At 40.4% G+C, this 18722-nt stretch overlaps 2 protein-coding genes and 1 long non-coding RNA gene across 3 annotated transcripts; 2 read left to right on the top strand and 1 right to left on the bottom strand.

The window, feature by feature from the left end:
* Positions 1-469: 469 nt before the first annotated feature.
* LOC121067851 lies at positions 470-1308 on the bottom strand. Its single transcript, XR_005818486.1, has 2 exons — positions 1236-1308; positions 470-1148 (listed from the first exon to the last, which is right to left on the bottom strand). It is a non-coding gene; the product is annotated as an uncharacterized LOC121067851 (long non-coding RNA).
* On the top strand, positions 1299-9246 carry TMBIM4 (transmembrane BAX inhibitor motif containing 4). The gene is made up of 7 exons (XM_040552701.1): positions 1299-1643; positions 3160-3268; positions 4560-4665; positions 6247-6280; positions 7174-7291; positions 7805-7850; positions 8416-9246. Exons 1-7 carry the CDS (start codon positions 1547-1549, stop codon positions 8620-8622), a joined length of 717 nt encoding a protein of 238 aa, XP_040408635.1. The 5' UTR covers positions 1299-1546; the 3' UTR covers positions 8623-9246.
* A 56-nt stretch (positions 9247-9302) lies between these two features.
* On the top strand, positions 9303-14020 carry LLPH (LLP homolog, long-term synaptic facilitation factor). Its single transcript, XM_040552707.1, has 3 exons — positions 9303-9421; positions 9526-9708; positions 13388-14020. Exons 2-3 carry the CDS (start codon positions 9528-9530, stop codon positions 13549-13551), a joined length of 345 nt encoding a protein of 114 aa, XP_040408641.1. The 5' UTR covers positions 9303-9421; positions 9526-9527; the 3' UTR covers positions 13552-14020.
* The last annotated feature ends 4702 nt before the right edge of the window (positions 14021-18722 follow it).

The raw sequence follows: 18722 nt of genomic DNA, 5'->3' as shown, positions 1-18722 counted from the left end.
CGAATTGAGCAGGCAGCTGCTGGTGATGGACAGTACCTGGGATTGCAGGGCTCTAATTGGTGATGGCTTCTATGTGGACTTGCACCAGGGAGCACTGGTCACGCTGGCCAATAATGTCTAGCACTGGAAGACCAAAGGATTTCACAAGAAAGCAGGCAGCATAATTATTTCAAAACAGTTACTATTCAGCAATGCAAGCAACGCATAAATCTCCAAATTCAGGATTAAAGCTGACAGATCCTACTCTACAGCAACTAAAAATGCAAAATTAAATTTTAAGAACCATAAATACTTCACAGAATATAAAGTAATGTTCATAATTTTTGTATCTGTAATTGAAATGTAATATCTTAGGTCAGCTCAGTAGGAGAACTTTGTTCAAGATTATTTCATCACAGACTCACATAATTTATTTACTTGTCCCTTGAGAATCTGAGTACAGTAGAGGCCACTATTTTCCAATTTTTAAAAGTACTTTGAGTTGAACCTTTTACATACATTTCTAAAATGTCTATCACTTCAGTTCCCTGGAAGGCTTTTGATAATATTCACAAGTCAAAAAATTACATTTTGCATTCCCCATCCCACATCCCCTTATTTTTTGTGGATCCCTAAATGGGGATTACCATCTTGGGGAACTTTGTTGGGGGCAATTCCACACGTACAAAGGCTAATGGTACAAAACATATCTGAGAAACGTTGAGCATCTCTGAGCTCCGTTTAATTGATCTGAACTCACTTTGAAGGATAAGACATATAATTAGGAGAAAGCCTGAACCAGATTCTACTTTGCATGAAACATTTATTCATGGAAAGGTTGGATGCGGTGCTTAGGGACATGGTTTAGTGGGTGATGTTGGTTGTATGGTGATGGTTGGACCAGATGATCTTGAAGGTCTTTTCCAACCCTAATGATTCTACGATATGACTCTAAGTTAAACATGGCTTTAGGGGGGGTGTACAGTGATAGTGAACATACACTCCCAAAGCCTTTTTTATCATTTATTGCTGAACACAGCTACATATTTGTAGCCATGGATTTGCTGGAGAACAATTTCCACGTAGCAGATGGAGATGAATCAGAGGTGAAGATCAGTAAAAGGGATGATTTTTTCAGTCTCTGGAGCTTCCCATTACGACCTGTCAGACTTAAAAATAGCAACAGGAAATTGAGTTTCACACAGACACAAACACAGTATTTCCTCGAGCCATCGTAAATCTCCAGCAGGGCAGACCTGGGCGGGCAAAACGACGGCACAACGAAGGGCTTTTCACAGAAAACCCAACCCTTTTGTGATCCCGCAGACCCCCCGCGTAGAAACCAAACTCGGGGGCTCCCTACTTCGTCCCGGGGGGGCTCCCTGCCTAGCCACAACCCCGCATTCACCCTCGCCCGGGGCCGCCATTTAGGGGCAGCGGGCGGGAAGGGCCGGGCGCCGCCATCGAGGCGCTCGGCGCTCGGTGCCATCGAGGCGCTCGGCGCTCGGCAGCGGGGCGGTTGCGGCCGTTGCTGCGTGAGGGGAGGAGGGTGGCGGCGGCGGCGGCAATGGCGGCGGCGGAGCAGCGCTACCCGCGGAGCTCCATCGAGGATGACTTCAACTACGGCAGCAACGTGGCCTCGGCCAGCGTCCACATCCGCATGGGTAGGGGCTGGGGGCGAGGAAGGGCCCCCCCTGCCCGGCCCGGCCCGGCCCGGCCCCTGGTTCCCCGGGGACGAGTTTTGGCGTTTAGGTGGGGTGGGGGTGTGTGTAGCTCTTCTTACCAGGGGGGGTTAAACCCCATACAGCGATGCATTTTAAAGCTCAAATCAGATTGGTAAAAAGTATGCGTGTTAAAACTGGAGCCTGTAATTAATTATAGTAGTTTAACCCGGAAATTGAGGGGGGTTAATTTCTTGTGAGGGGTGTTCAGGTGTTGTCTCCTCAGCTTCCGCGTCTGGGTGCTGTCAGGCCATAGCAGTGGCCGTGAAATGCTGCTTTGCTGTTCGCATTCAGGTCTTAAATACATCGAATATTACTATATTAAGTGTCTTCATCGCCACTACTTGCTGAAATAGGTAGAGCGTTATTGTATACACCTTAGAATAAAAACAGTGCATGCAGTGAATTTTTTAGTAGATGTTTCTGAGAAACAGGAGATCTCTTTCTATTAAAATACAGTTTTATCTTGTTTGGAAATTAAAAGATGCCGTAGCAAATATGAAATCGGTATTGACCTTAGCAAAACTACTGATGCGTTTAGTAATATGGGGAGAAGGGCAGGCTAGCTGGCAGGCTAGCTAACAGGCTACCTGTGTTTGTTCAATGTGCTGCAGCAAAGTAGGGTCTGGTCCCTCATAGCTTACAAATATATTTAATTTTGCCTGCTGCAGCAGCAGTGCTGAACTTAATTTAGTGTCTCTTAGCATGTGTTCTTAAATTTGTTTAATCTGTATTATTAAGGATTGACTGATTCTCGCTGCAAGCCTATTCTTCCTTGCAGAGCATTTTACCTAATAGACTTGGTCTCCTTCCATTTAGAGTGGGAAATATGTTTGACATCCCATATCATAGTGTCCTAAACCACTCTCTTATTCAAGAATTATAAAGGTTGTTAGCTTAATTGAGAAATTTCTTTTAGCAGCTTATATCTGTAGGTATCCATCCAGTACAATGCCAGTCACAAATGATGATAAATTATGTCTAATATGACAAAAGGTCAATTAAATAGATATTACTGTAAAGGTTTCGCCTTTTAAAATACTTACAGCTCTTTCTGTCTCCACACAACCTCCAAGCTAATTTTTCTTCATTTACATCCATTAGATACTGGGAACACGATGAAGAATGCATACTTTTAGTATTTTCATAGTGAGATTAGATGTAGTTATAAAAAAAAGTCTGAAATAAATTCTTCCTAAATGTTTTTTTTTATTATTATTTCTTCTTGTCATCATTGTTGCTGTTTATATAACTATGTGCAAGAAAAAGCATAATCTTGCTGTAATACTGTATCGGTGTTTTAAGGGAAAACAGCTTGTTACTATTTTCTTCTGTGTTTTTTCGCTGAATAAAGAATTTCTAATGGTTCCTTATCAAACAGAAAATTTGTATCCGATTTACTGTTGAACTTTTTAAGTGTAAGTGAAGGTTGATTACGATTTTATTTTCTTTCTTCTAGCTTTTCTGCGGAAAGTCTACAGCATTCTTTCCATTCAAGTTCTTTTGACCACAGTCACATCTGCAATTTTTCTGTACTCTACTGGAGTACAGGCATTTGTTCATGAAAGGTAAATACTAAAATGAAATGGCAGTGTGTATCAGTGTGTTAAGTATAGTTTATGTAGTTGCTCTGGAGCACCCCTGTATGCCTCCTCACACAGCGTTGTAATTCTGTAATAGAAATTTTGTAACCTGATTACGGGGTAACTTTTCTTCTGACATTTTTCTCTGTAGTTTATTATTAAAATTTATTTCAATTGCTGTTATTAAAATTTATTTTAATCAGTACTTTAGTAATAGTGCTTATTTGCAGTATGAAAACCTATGTATTAGTGTAGAACATCTGAATTATTGACATTTCTTGTTTTATGGTCTAAATATCTGCTCTTAGAATCTATTTGGAATGTTGTTGTTTATATGTATCAGTTCCAAAAAGCTGAATCATTTCTTAATCCTCTCACTCCTCCCCCACTCTTTGCTTTTTTGTTTGTTTGTTTGTTTCTTTGTTTGTCTCCTGTAAATTAGTCTTCTAAAATTCCCGTGGGTTTTGTTTTTTGCCTCATAATTTTCATGAGAAAAAAACAAGTCTCAAAATCAAACTGTGGTGAAAACAGGAAAAAAGAACAACTGGGGAAAGGAAGAGAGCACTGAGTCCAGTTTCTGTTTTCTTCCAAGTACACTTGCAATCTTTGCTTTTACTTTCACTTTATAGCCCTAATAAAGAAGGAGGATCTAGCACTATATGAGTTCCTGTATAAGCTGTATTATATGCAGCAGAGCTTGTAAGACTACAGTTTTATAATTAAATGTGTTATTTTAAAATCGTCCTGCTTATTTAGACCTGTTCTTTTGTGTTTGATTTTAGTCTAGTTTTTGCTAGGAGTGCTTCTTGAATGATTTAATTATAGCTCTATTTGCCAGTCAGACCTGGTTTTCTTTGGCACAGTTAATGCTCACGTTTGTTGGATTCAGGTGCTTGTTTAAAAAAAAAAAAAAAAAGGCAACACAATTCCTTGGATGTGAAGTTCTTAATAGGCAAAATATTACATATACTTTAAAACTGTTAGTTGAGTTCAGATTTTCCTCTTCACACACTTGATGAATTCCTGGGCAATCTCTAGCTTCAGCATGAAAAAATTATCGTTACTTGTAGCTGTATTATTTTTAACTGATAATCTATGGTGATATGTTTTAGAACAGTTTTATTGTAAAACTTGCTTTACATTTACTTTGGATTTATGGAGCAGCATCTTTGTGTAGGTGATCACTTTAAAAGTTTGTTTTATATAAACTGTTTTTAACGTCTACCAAGTATTTTATCTTAATTTTGATGACCTTTTCTTTTATGAAACTTTACAGGCCTGCCTTGCTTTTGATATCTGTATTTGGATCTTTGGCTATAATCTTAGCACTGACCCTCTACAGACACCAGCATCCTGTTAATTTATACCTACTTTTTGGATTTGTAAGTATTTATATAAATTTAATTTTAATAGTCCTTAGAGTATCTTCCATTTTGATGAACTCCTTAAATCAAGCTAGTAGTAGCTAATTTTTCTTGTATTCCTTGGAAGATAACTCAGACCTTTATGAGTTAAAAGTGTATAGGGTATTTTTGGAGGTTCTATTCACAGGTTGTTTCTAGATAGCCTCCAGTTCAGAGTTCTTCTACCATCTTTTCAGGAAGAGCGTTAGAGCTTGAAATCAGATTGAGCAAACCTTTTTCTTTTCCTACCCCCCCTTCTTTTTTTTTAACATCTATATATGTATGTGTGTGTGTGTGTGTGTGTATATATATATATATATATATATATCACTGCTCTTATTGTTCTGTTGTTAGTTTCTATGCAACTGCTCAGTAGGAAAGAAGGGGAGCATTCCTGTTGCCATATTTGTTTAATGGACAACCTCCAGGAGAGGCCCAAATATAACCCACCATACGTGTTTATTTCATTAAGTGTTTTCTGTTTGATGCTAAACTCTTAAAATGTTTCCAGCACAGGCAAGTCAAACAACACTACCCTCAAATTTCAGTCTCCTGCTTGCTGTTGCAAATCTGTAGATGTGGGCTAACTTGCTCCTGGATATTTTGGACCATGTAGCAAATCAGTCTGATGAAAGGAAGTCACATCAGCACCATCAGAATTTGATGCTTTAGAAGCTGCCTAAGTTGTTTTTGTCATAAAATGGGAAGATAGGTTTGCTGTGTAAGTAAGGGTGGGTGTTTTTAATTGTTACAGGGTTGTATTCTGACTCACTCCTGTCTTTCAGGACAGTAAATGCTGTTAACGGGGAGTGAAGTAACAGTTTCACCAAATGTGGCGTGGCAGTTTATGGCATGACAGTTTTAAGTATTACATTGTGTAGGAATAGAAGGATTAAAAACTGCATGCGATAAATTGGCTTAAACAAAATATGGGTTAAACACGCTGTTATTTCGATATGATCTCTTGGTTCATGCCATGGATGTTCTCTTATTTTCTTGTAATGAAACTTAAATTCAAATTACCTTTTTTTTTGACCCAGACATCAATAGTACATTTGATTTTAACTTAGCTTTAGTGGCAGACTGGGGAGAGGAGTAAGTTGACACAGACACTTAGCTGTCTAATAAGATATTAAGAGTGTTCAATGAAAGTATTTCAAATATCGAACAGTGTACAGAAAGCTGGAAACAGATCATTTCTAATAGCAGGTCTGAGAAATGTTACAGCCCCCTTGAACTGTTTGTAAGAACTGTGATAAGATCACTGTGTGCTCTGAGTAGAAGACCTAAATAGCAGTTTTCTGTAGTGGCTGTCTGTCATTCATTTTCACTTTATATTGCGTTATTTTTATGTATCACAGCAACGTTCAGCACAGTACAACTGAACAATTGCCGTTTTCTTTTTGGAAATTAAGCATGTTATAATGTATAAAAACTTAACTGGAGAGCTAATGTAATACATATGGGGGTTATGTTACGTAATGGATCTTATTACATGTCAAGTCTCCAAGTGTTTTGGTTTTTTTATCATTGTAATTTTTTGTTTTTACTTTTTTGTAGACCCTGCTGGAAGCACTGACAGTTGCTATTACAGGTAAATGATAGCCATCCTATTTTCTGGTTCCTTAAATGAATTGAATAATGAATCCAGTATGTTTTACTAATTGCCATCTGAGATTCCTAAATGAGATATTAAGATGATTACCAATTTCAAATGATAATGTTGTGAGTTTAGTAAAAACCTGGGGTATCAAGGGAGGAAGCTGGATTCTGGTCCAGGGCTGAAACTGTATAAACCTGAATTGAGCTGTGCCATCCGTTCTTTTGGAACAGCTAGCAGTGCTCTTTTCTGGAAGGCACCTCTCAGCAGGGCTGATCTGCAAGGAAAATGTCCTCATCTCCCCCTTCTTCATCTTCTGAGGGAACTGCTTTGGGTTTGGAGAGTTTTGTGCTTGGCTCTCAGGGTAGAGATGGGGCGGTATGCAGAGAAGTTGTGGTATCACCTTGCACTATAGCTTCCATCGTAAGCTGAAACCTCTTCGGTGTGGTTTCTGGTCTCCCGTAGACAAAAAGTCAAAAAAAATCACTTGTGAAAATGAGAATACGGACAAAGTCAGGCAGAAAAAAGGCTCCACCCACTTATCTTTTCCTTCCTGCAACCTAATCAAAAAGTTCTGACACATCAAGGTATAAAATACGTTTTTTTTCCTTTTTTTTTCTGTGAGTACAGAAGATCTGTTCTTATCTCTATTTAAGAAGCTGCAGATATTCCATGAATGTTGAACTTTGCTAGTGCAAAGGTCTGTGTATCATATGATCATGATCTTGAAGTGCAAAGACAAGTTTAGGCATAATTTATCCCTTTTGCTAACAGTTCAGATTTTTTTCTTGTCTGTGAAAGTTTAAATTTATGTTTCTGCAACAGATAACTTAGCAAATACATGGGATAGTGTTCACTAAGTGACAGTTTGCTTTTTCGGTTTGTAGTGAGTTTCTATGATGTGTCCATCGTCTTGCAAGCCTTTATTCTCACTGCTGCTGTATTTCTTGGACTGACTGCATATACCTTGCAGTCGAAGAGAGACTTCAGCAAATTCGGAGCAGGGTATGTTGTCGTATCAATGACTTCTTTTTTGTTTGTTTTGTTAAGCTAGTTTTTTCTTTTTTAAAGCAAGCTTCGCAGATGTAATGATGAATACAGGTCAGTAGAAGCTAATGTGCTGCAAGTGAATGGTGAGGGTGTTGTTTCTCTTAAGTTACTGATTTTATGCAGTTCTGCTGTCTTGGTAAGAAATTCTTTTCAGCGTAGCACTCCTTATTGCAGTAATGATTCTTATAACCGTATTACACTAGGAAACTAGTTTATGTGGATTTTTCACTGTGACTGAGCTGTTTCAAATATACCAGTAAATTTAGGACATAACTTTTGACAGCTCTGTAGAACCAAATTGTACTTCTGCTGCCAGTGAACTGTTGGTATCTAAGAACTGATGTTTATTTACTGAATATATTGTGAGGAGGTTTTATACAAAGAGAGATTTAGAGACGTTAAGTAAGATTTAAAAAGAAAAAATACTGTTAGTGCTCACAGTTTAATTTTTTATTATTTTTTTTTCAGGCTCTTTGCTTGCTTGTGGATTTTAATCGTCTCGGGTTTCTTGAGGGTAAGATACCTCATGTTCACGGTCAAAAAATATTCTTTCGTGTAAATCCTGTACTAACTTCTAGTATAACTAAAACTTTTTGAAGGCTCCAAAAGATACTAATAAAAAATGTCCTAGCTGGATCCATTACTGTTGTAGATTATGCTGGTGATCTTTTAACCGTTCATTTCCAGTTCAGATTTTTGTTGGATGCTGTTCTTGCTAATGTGAAAGTGGTGTTTGAACTGAGTGCTCTCAGCTGAGGTGCACTACTTGTCTGAGAGAATGGGAAGGAGAGTTGTTTTAATTGGATATTTTCTTTGTTTAGTTTGTCTTCTGGTGTTACTGTTTTGGAAACCAGAGCTTGCTTTTTCTTAAGACACTTTACTTAGTTAAGAGGTTGTACGGCTGGGATCTACATGGAATAAGAATGTTGAAGAGTCATAGTAGTATCGTATTTGTATGCATAAAACAGTAAAAAGGCAGTAGGTATCCATGTTTTATGTGCAGCATATCTTTATACAGAGATTTTAATATTAAAAAGAAAATGAAATTTACATTTTTTTTCTCTTTCATTTGCCTCCAGCTGTTTTTCTACAGTGAGACAATAGAGCTGGTGTTTGCTGCTGCCGGAGCACTTCTCTTCTGTGGATTTATAATTTATGACACTCATTTGCTGATGCACAAATTATCCCCCGAAGAGTACATATTGGCTGCGATCAATCTCTACTTGGACATCATCAATCTGTTCCTACACCTGCTGCGTTTACTGGAGGCATTTAATAAAAAATAATCAGAAGGAGGGAGGTTGGTTATCACATGTATGAAGTTCAGTACCTGAATAGTGTTGGCTTGGATGATCTACAAAGAGACTGAATCTCTGTTGCTCTGTCATTCCATGAGTATTGATCCCTTTTTTTCGGGCGGCAGGGCTTTTCATGTCGCTGAAGTTCTTCTCTAGAACATGTATTTTATTTAGTTAACGTGGTGTAGCTGTTTCAATCACTTTTTAAATTACTTAATTTGCACTCAACATAATTCGTTATTAAATTGTTTGCCAATTTCTGATCCAGGGTAGGCTATTAGAAAGTCTCTGTCTGCTGTTCTGTAGCTGCTGGGAATGTTTCCTTTTGGGATTACAAGTGGAAAGCGTACAGGCAGTCCCAGTTTATCGTTGTGCAATGTTTTATTAAGTTAAAATGTGTAGTTTTTGTGCGGTGAAGGGGAATGCTGTCCGTGAGGGGAATGTTCTGTCACGAGCTGTCGGGTTGTTACGCGAGCTGGCGGAGAATGAAGACGAAAGGGTTCTTCATGTGTTAAGGATTATTTATTGCCTGTCTTTCCGTGTTTGGAAATATTTGAAGGTAGATCCCGGCGTTTTGTGTGCGTTAACTGTCAATAAACTCGGAAGCCCTCAGCCTGTTGTTGTAACTGCCCCCGCGCTCGGAGACTTACGGGAGCACCCGGGGGGGGGGGGGGGGGGCGTCACGTGACCTCCCTCCGGGGCGCGTCGCCCCGCTCCGCCCCGCGCCTGCGCACTCGGCGGGAGCGGCCTAGCGCGAGGGTGGGCACCGGCCTCGTGCGCGGCTGAGGTGAGCGGGGGGGCGCGGCCGTTGGGACCGTTACGGCCCGCTGGAGGGGCGGGGGGCTGGGGGCGGCAGCAGAGGCCTAACGGCGCCCTCTTCCCTCCCCTCAGCCATGGCGAAGAGCCTGCGGAGCAAGTGGAAGAGGAAGATGCGGGCGGAGAAGAGGAAGAAGAACGCGCCCAAGGAGCTGGAGAGGCTCAAGAGCCTCCTGCGGGCCGACGCCGACGCCGTGATGGAGGAGGTGAAGGAGGTGGCGGCCGTGCTGCCCCCCGCCCAGCTCCGCCAGCAGCAGGGTGAGATGGGGACCCGGGACACGCGGCCCGGGCACGGCCCTGCTTCCCCAACTGACCCCCCCCCCCCCCCCCCTTCCTCCCACCGCGTGTTACCTTGCGACCAGCCCAACGCCCCGGCAGACTTCTGTGACTCCTCCTCTGCTTTCCACCGCCGTCATCAGTTCTGCTCAGTGTTCTCGACCTGGAAAGCCAAATCTCTCTCCGCCAAAGCCTTAAGTGGCTATTAAGTCATTGAATCTGCTCATTGGCAACGTTGGCTTCAGTGCATCTAATCGCTTGTGGAGCTGGCTTAATAGCACTTCATTTAAAGTTTTTTTGGAGAGACCTCTGCAAAAGCATCAAGCGAGCAAGGGTTCCTTGGCAGTTTGTTCCAATCACAACATTATCTTTGCTGTTAAGTTCGAGATGGGACATAACATCCTTTCCAGTTTAAGGATGATACGAAATATATAAAGCTGGAGCTAAACCTAAAATAGTTTTGTAGATATCTTGTTGTAGATAGTGATTTATTGTTTTTAAATATATTGTGCCCTGGTATGGGTAACAAGGACCCTGTTTTTTTAATGCTAGTAATACATTGCACATGGTGCAGGAGTGCATGGCATTAGCCCTCTACAGGTAATGCCACCTTCCTGTCCATTCCTTGAAAAGAATGTAACTTTTAATTAATTCTGGAACTGGGAGCAAAGGTTTTAAGTAGCTGTGTACTGGACAGGAGTCAGAAACGCACCACCTCTTTCCAAAACTGCACTCCAAACTAAATCATAGCCCCTTTTTCTTTTCCAGTGTATGCCGTCTAGGCTGTTACGAAGTTGCCAATGTAAGCTTTTTATGTGGGATGCAGAAATCTCTTGAGACAGCACAGTAGGGATTTGAAATAATACTGGTTATGACTGTCAGTCATGCAGGCAGTTTTGTCAGTGATTCAGGAATTAGGAAAGACAGAGAAGGATTATGAATTTGAACAGCAGAGCCTATAAACTATGTTGAAAATGGAAATAGAGGCTATATAAAAAATAATTACCTGGTTAAGAGTAGATTCGAGTATGAATTGTATTTTTTTTCTGTGGTTCTTATTGGTCCTGTAAACCAGCTGTCAAAGTTGTTCCTTACAAGATGGTTAGGATTGAATTTTCAAAATGATTTGGAACATCATCAGCTCGCTGATGCTGAAGATGCAGGAAACATTGCTGTCTTAAACCGAGTTTCTGAATCAAGTGCCTGGTTATGTCATTCCTGCACACCCTTTCGAATCTGCTGGCAACTTTTGTATGCAGTGGCAAGTTTCACTCAGCATCTACAGAGAGATAGCAGCCTTGGAAATACTTAGTTGTAAGTTTTGTGAAAATAATGCTATCGTTGAGAGGACTCTTCAGCATGAACTGTTTGTGGACACTAAGAAATTCATATTTTTGCAAAATGTTATGAAGGACTGAAGTGTAGGCAGAAGGTTTAATCTAGAATTTAAACTTCCCATAAATAACCAACAGGTGAATAATTTTCCAGCCTTAGAAAGTATGTGGTTGTATTAGGGATATTTTCCTGTGTTACCTTAAGGTATTTCTCACAACATACTACAAAAGATTTTTTTTCACACATTTTTTTTGTTAGGAAAAAATAATGGAAGGTCTGGCTAGCCTTCAGTCAAAAACAGTTTTGTAGATGTTCTTAAAACTTTATGGGCACGCACAGATTTTTCAACATAATCATACCCATTGAGTCTGCTGCAATTAACTACTTTTATAGCTTTTTTTGCCCTTTTCTCTCTTTTTCTTTTTTTTTTAATCTCTTTGGTAGGTTTTCTTTGTGTCCTTGGACCGCTCTTCTGTTCAGTAGGTTTCTTCCTCTTACTGATTCCTACAGCATCCTTGAGATTGCAAAGTGTGATGAAAATGTCACGTTATGTAAACAACCGATACTCTGTCCAGGAGTATTTCTTCATTTAGTTAATGTTGCAGCAGACGTTTATTATGGAAGTGCCTTTTTGCAGTCACAAGCCTGTTCATGTCACAGATTAACCTTAATAGTATGACAGGACAGAATCCAGAGAAGAAACTTGGGCAGAGTTGTGTTGTTTTTGTCTTTCTTCTGTATCTGTTCTATGTTTAGGGGTGGATTAACTTTAAAAGAAATCCATGAACCTACCTACGGTACCCTAGTTACATGTAAAATCACAAATTAATTGGTTGGAAGCAAAGTGATTTCAAACAAACCAGTGTGGACACAGCCTAGTTTGTAACTTCGCGCTGTTGTTCTTTTGCCGTGATTGTTGCTCTGTTTGGGAAGCTTGCCTATCAAAGAGCGATGGCTTATTTCTTCAACACATTTTTGCAAGGTGTGACTTGTGCTGTGCTGCTTGGTGCTATGGATGCTTTCCTTTAGATGTTATTACTAGAAGAAAAAACCTGATGCTGTAGCATCACATCTGAACCGCCATCTAATGCAGCAGTTTATATGAGCGCCACCTGAACTGCCAACTAATAGCAGCTCTTGTGGTTCTGCATCCTTCAAAACCTTCCTCCCCTCCACGTTCGAGCTCTTGCTCCCAACATCTGGAGCTTTGGGCTGGGACAGGCCAGCTCTTCTGTGGCATTTGCAGAACAGCAGTGTTCAGCAGGCCTTGTGTTTCTCTGATGTCTCAGGACATCTCTGGAGCTGGGACTTCTTGGCTTACTCACCCTTTGCAGGCAGCAATAAGCCCCTGTGTTGATTCTCTGCTGACTACGTGTATTCATATCCCATCCTTAAGGCACCTACGCATGACTGCTGCAGATCTTTGTAGACTGTCAGCACATTTCAACTGTTGAAGCAGTGTTGGCCTTTTCCTCATGAACTTTGTCTTCCAACATCAAACAAACAACATAAAAAAGTCTTCTTCCTCTCTGTGAAAGCCCATCAGAAAGCTTTTAGAGTTGCACATGGAAGGTTGGAAACAAGTTTGAAGTTTAATAGCATAGTAGTATTCAAATCTATACGTAACAAGGTGCTCCCCCCCCCAGCCCGTAGCCTTGTTGTCTCCCCAAGATAGCCAGTTCTTGTGGTGTTAGCCAGCTGAGAGTGCTGTTCTTAGGAGTGACCACGTCACAGGCAGTCTTCCTGATCCTAGAGATGAGTCCTCTCTGTCTCTTACTTGTATTAAACTTGATCCTATGCTCACTTTTTGAGGCAAATGTAGCACTGCTGGCTCATACTTTATACCTTCACTGCATTTCTCAGAGATTTTTCTCTTTATTCTTCTCTTTACCTGTCTTCATCTTCCATTCAATTTAACTTTTAGAACTTTCTTGCATCTTAAGCATTACATCATAAAAAGTGTTTAATTGTACATATGTTTCAGTAAGCCTATGGCTTCCTATATGCTTGCAGCTTTTGATGGAGACCACACACAATGTTTTTAGACACAGTGCTGGAACAGATGGCAGACTAAAGAATAAGGTGCTTTGCCCAGACATAGGCCTTTAGGGAAAATTCTTCATATTTACTATCAGCTGTTGAAGTTCTTGGGTTGCTGTTGTATTGGCTTGGAAACCGCTTTCAATGTACAAAGCCTTCATCTCTCTGTCCACAAATACTGTTGTGCATAGAGATCTTTTTATCATGTTGGTGAATCTAGTAACAAAATAGCATCTATGATACTGATTCATGTATTTTGCTCACTATAAATTCCTTTCTTTTCCAGATGACTGCAAAATGGACATAGGTAATAAACGAAGCAAAAAAACTCTCCTAGACCAGCATGGACAGTACCCGGTATGGATGCATTCCAGGCAGAAAAAGAAGCTTAAGGCACAGCGATTAAAAGGGAAAAAAAAATCAAAGTTGGCCAAAGGCCGAGCCCAGTAGACTTGAAGAACTTTGTAAGATCGTGAATATTTTACTTTCCATAATAAATATCCTAAATAAGTACACGATGCTTCTGTATTTGGCCACCGAGGATGATTTATTGTGTTGCGTGAACCTTTGAAGAGACTGCTAGTCCAGCAAGTGATGAAAGCAATGCAAAAAAGCAAGTGCCTTTGAATAGACTAAATGTTTGGTTATACGTTTTCTTGGGGGGTGGGGGGGGGGGTCATCTTTTATTTTATGGATGCTACAAAAAAAGAAGAAGCTGTAAATGGTCTTGAACTGTTGTCCTTGTCAATGTAATTTTTCTATTAGTAAATTTTACCAAAGAATTCTGTAAGCTCACTGTATCCCTTAAGTTCTGTAAAATAACTTTTGTCATGCTGATCTGTGTTGCTTGTAACGTCTGGTGATTAATGAAAACAACCTCTTAATATGTAACTTAAAAGAGATTACACACTGAAATCAACACCAAGGCTTCATGAAATTTTCTTTTTTTTAATGTAAAACTCAAGACAAAGTGTTGGCATGACCTTTTTTAAAAATTCACAAAGAAAGTTATTGAAACAAAGTTTTTCACTACTTTATGCAACTGAAATACTGTAGGAACTAAGTAATTGAAAGTAAAACTGTTTGATTCGTTTGTTGTTAACCTGAGTGAATGCAAACACAGACTGAGGAAGAAGTTCTAAAACGTTTTCCAAGTTTTATTAAAGTAAATGAGGATTTACTTTTCTGCATGTATTTTCAGTAGCTTTATATTTCTCTTAGAATGGCAGTAATCTATCATGCTATTGCGTAACAGATGCCATTTATATGTCATTAGCTACAGTTGGTTGCATATTACTTGGCAATAACATGTGATGACAGATGCAAGAATTAGTTGCCCAGAAAGCCCATGTTTTTAAAATGTCTCTCGTTTCAAGGATTGAAGTAATTACTGTACCAGTCTTGCTGTGTATTGCCTGTTGAAGTACCCTGCATTGGTACAGAGCATAACCTTTGTACAACTTCACCCAAAGTGGGATGCACGTTCTGTAATTGCCCAGAAATTGTGATGTGTGATAACTTGGACACAAGAAGTAGGATTTAGCCTTTTAAAAGTAGTTGCACTAGTATTCTGTACTGAAGTCCTTTTAAGAACTACTCAGCCTGAAAATTTAGTTTTTCTGGAAAAAATAAACTGTATGTTGTATTGTTTTTATTATGATTGTTAAGTGTTGAGGGAAAATACTCTTCTAATGCTCAGGTGAAGCAAAGACCTACAAAGATGTTGGAGGACATATCAATATATCATCTGTTTTCACATACACTGACAGTCAATGAGTCTTGGTAAGATACGTAGATCAAAGCGTACCAAATTACGATCCTTTAACAACTTACATTTGTATTTTAAAAATATTTCATTGAAGTTGATAATACCTCTGCAAAAAAAGTAGATGCTGCTCTTTATTCAGTTCTTTTTTTTTTACTAGATATTTGGGTCTAGATTTCAGTATCAAATATGCTAGCATTTACATAAGTACTATTTTAAATTTGATTAATGTGGAGCAAAACGTTCATTAGATTCATCATTATTTTTATCTAGAAAATGGAAAGAGCTGTCACTTTGTGTTTTTTTACCATTTTAATGCTGTTGGCTCTATTCTGCTTAATGTGTGTGCAGTACTTTGGGGAGTTGTGGAGGGGAGGTTTTTAGGTTTAAGTGCTGACAATTTTTTTTTCTATAGAGTAAGCACAGTGCTATTTCTGACATGCTTGTTTGTAAATCGGGTTACTTTCAAGCAGCGGCTGGTGGGAAAGCAGACTGCTTTTCCTGAGTGGAGATAATCAAACTGACAAAGTACTTCCATTAAACGTACGACTTCAGAGTTGGTTTATTTTCTTTCTCTAGGTGCACAGCCATACTCTGTCTCTCATCTTAATCAAGCCCGCCACTGCTGTACTTGCCTTATGCTCTCCTCTCTGGAGTTGTTCCAGTTCTGCCCCTGCTCTTTCCTCTGAAAGAGAAAATGATCTGCGCAACTGAATGCTTTTTAGATTTCTGCTTTTATGACCTAGCCCTGAGCTTTGTTGCACAAATGTATTAGTCTACTACTTTTGTGACCAGATTAGGGATTTGAGTCTCAAATGAAAGACAGCAGACCCTGCAGTCATCTTTTATTTAGCAGTTGCTTCCTACCAGCTGAAACAATACTGTCTGTGTGAGGTATTTCCTTCATGGTGTCGAGGATAAAGTCAAACAGGTTCACTTAAACTACAGATATTTTAAGACATCCTGTTTGGTTTTTGAACTGAAGCAGAGGATAAGAAAGGAATAAACCCCAGTCTTTTCTGGAAGGCAGCTCCTGGCCTAGTACGACGTACTTCCATGTACTCAAAGACTGACATGCCAGCTCCGGTGAGGCAGACCTCTGTGAGCCAGACAGGTTTGGAGAGCCTGGCTGGCTGGGATCTGTAATCCAGCCTAAGGCTCGCTTGTGGACAGACAGCAGTACTCTGGCTAAGCGTGCAGCATGGATGTAACCTCGGAGGTCAAGTTACATCACAAACGCAGCACGGAAATTTTACCTTCTAGCATTTCAGCATATGCTCCTTGTTGCTATTGCAGTTTTGTATTTGAAATTTGCTTTAGATCTCTGAGTAGCTGTGCGTATATATATATATATATATATGTGAACACGAATGCCGTTTTTTTTAATTGTTGAGTATTCAGTTTACATTGCTGAATCTGAAACATTCTGTTTGATCAGTTGATGAAAACCTAGTTCTTGTTTCTTTGCAATTTAAACATGGTAGGTTTTGGCTGAAATACATATTTTAAAAGCCCTTATATGGATTTTCTAAGTAAGCTGTCTGCCTGTAAACAGCACCCTGATTATATCACATCACCATTTATTGATCTTTATTGAAAAAGATTTTAGCTTGTGATTCTGGGAGAAAAAGTTGCAATTGATTCAACTGATGCAAGTCTAAAAGTCTGACTGAAATGGCATTGGCAGAAGTGGTGGGGTTTTTTCTGTACATTTTTTTTCTGTGTGTGTGTGTGTCTAACTGCACTATTATGAAACTGCTTTGTTGCTACTTCCTACTACTGTAACTGTGCCACCTACCTTCTATGCCACCTATGCAACCTCTTTTTCGTGGAGCTAGGAAAGGCAGGGGAAATACGATAGGAGTTTTGAGCTGCAAGTGTAAGTGTCAGAACTGAAGAAATTAAATTGTGACATTTTTTGGAAATGGTTGTGTATGAAATGTGTGTTTGTACAGTATAAAGACTTCATTAGCAAATTGCTAAATGTCACATAGACAGTTTCCTGACAAGCTGACAAGGTCTGCACTTTAGTGTGCAGGACTTGGATTTAAAGTGAGTTGTTGCAGATGCCTCACACTGGATGAATCATAGAATCATTAGGGTCGGAAAAGACCTCCAAGCTCATCTGGTCCAACCATCCCCCTGCCACCAATGTCACCCACTAAGCCGTGTCCCTAAGCACCACGTCCAACCTTGCCTTGAACACCCCCAGCGACAGTGACTCCACCACCTCCCTGTGCAACCCGTTCCAATGCCTGACTGCTCTTTCTGAGAAGAAATGTCTCCTCATTTCCAACCTGAACCTCCCCTGGCGCAACTTGAGGCCATTCCCTCAAGTCCTATCACTAATTACCTGTGAGAAAAGGCCGACCCTCAGCTCCTCACACCTTCCTTTCGGATAGTTGTAGAGAGCAATGAGGTCTCCCCTGAGCCTTCTCCAGACTAAACACCCCCAGTTCCCTCAGCTGCTCCTCACAGGACTTGTGTTCCAGGCCCTTCGCCAGCTTCGTAGCCCTTCTCTGGACACGCTCCAGGGCCTCGATGCCCTTCTTGCAGTGAGGGGCCCAAAACTGAACACAGTACTCGAGGTGTGGCCTCACCAGAGCAGAGTACAGGGGGATGATCACCTCCCTGGCCCTGCTGGCTACGCTATTCCTGATACAAGCCAGTATGCTGTTGGCCTTCTTAGCCACCTGGGCACACTGCTGGCTCATGTTCAGGCGAGCATCGACCAACACCCCCAGATCCTTTTCCTCTGGGCCCTCTGGGCCCAGCTGTCCAGCCCATCTTTAACCCAGCAAAGCGTGTACCTGTCCAAGCCATGGGCTGCCAGCTTCTCCAGGAGAATACTGTGGGAGACAGTGTCAAGGCCTTGCTTAAGTCTAGGTAGACTACATCATCAGCCTTTCCCTTATCCACTGGGCAGGTCACCCGGTCATAAAAAGAGACGAGGTTGGTCAGTCAGGACTTGCCTTTCATGAACCCATGCTGACTGGGCCTGAATGGTGGTAATGCAGTTCATGGGCTTGTCTGGTCACTCATTTCTGCTCTGGGACACCTTCTTTTCTGCATTGTGTAGTCAAGTGGATTGGGAAACTAGTCTAAACTAGTCTAGCTGAAATATACTTAAAAGATTCCACTTTTCTTTTTTTTTTTTTTTTTTCCTGTCTGGGACAGTTAACTGTCATACTGTAGAGAGAGCATTGTCAGTAGGAGGCAATACAAGACTGGGAACAAAGCTCACTTTCATTAAGAAAAAATAAATGTAGCCCTCCTTCTTCTACACTGGATATCTCTTTTACTATGCTAACTTTTCATCCAGCAGCCTAAAGTGTTGCATGGTTTCTAGTGAATGTGATGGAAGCTGGAAATCCGATTTATATCAGATTTGTAGTGTGAATTTACCTGGTATTAGTGATTATAGGATTACAGTCTTAGCAATGCAGAGATCAGAGAGGTACAAAGGAATCTGCTCCTGTGGGTGGCATGATCTGAATCAAGTCAGGGCAGTGGTGGGGATGATGAGAGCCGGGAACAACAGCTATGAATTGCTCTCGACAGGCCAGGTTTTTGCCATCAATTTTGGCTTATCTAAGGGTGAGTTTCCATGGGAGGACTGAGCCATCTGATAGCTCACTGCTGCAGGAAGCGGCTCTTCTGCTTTTCCTTTCAACTTTTCTACCTCCCTTCTCCAGCTGCACTGCCCAATTTGTTATTTACTGCTTTGGGAGAAATAGTTAATGGGATTATTCTTCCTTTTTTTTTTTCTTTTTTTCTTTTTTTCCCTGAGCTAAAAGTGAGAGTGAATGGACAACTTTCTTCCATTTAATAAACTACACAGTTGTGACAACTCCCC

The sequence above is a fragment of the Cygnus olor genome, chromosome 1, assembly GCF_009769625.2.
Source record: "Cygnus olor isolate bCygOlo1 chromosome 1, bCygOlo1.pri.v2, whole genome shotgun sequence".
Taxonomy (NCBI): domain Eukaryota; kingdom Metazoa; phylum Chordata; class Aves; order Anseriformes; family Anatidae; genus Cygnus; species Cygnus olor.
Note: the sequence above shows the minus strand (reverse complement) of the source record. Positions and strands in the feature narration are given on the sequence as shown.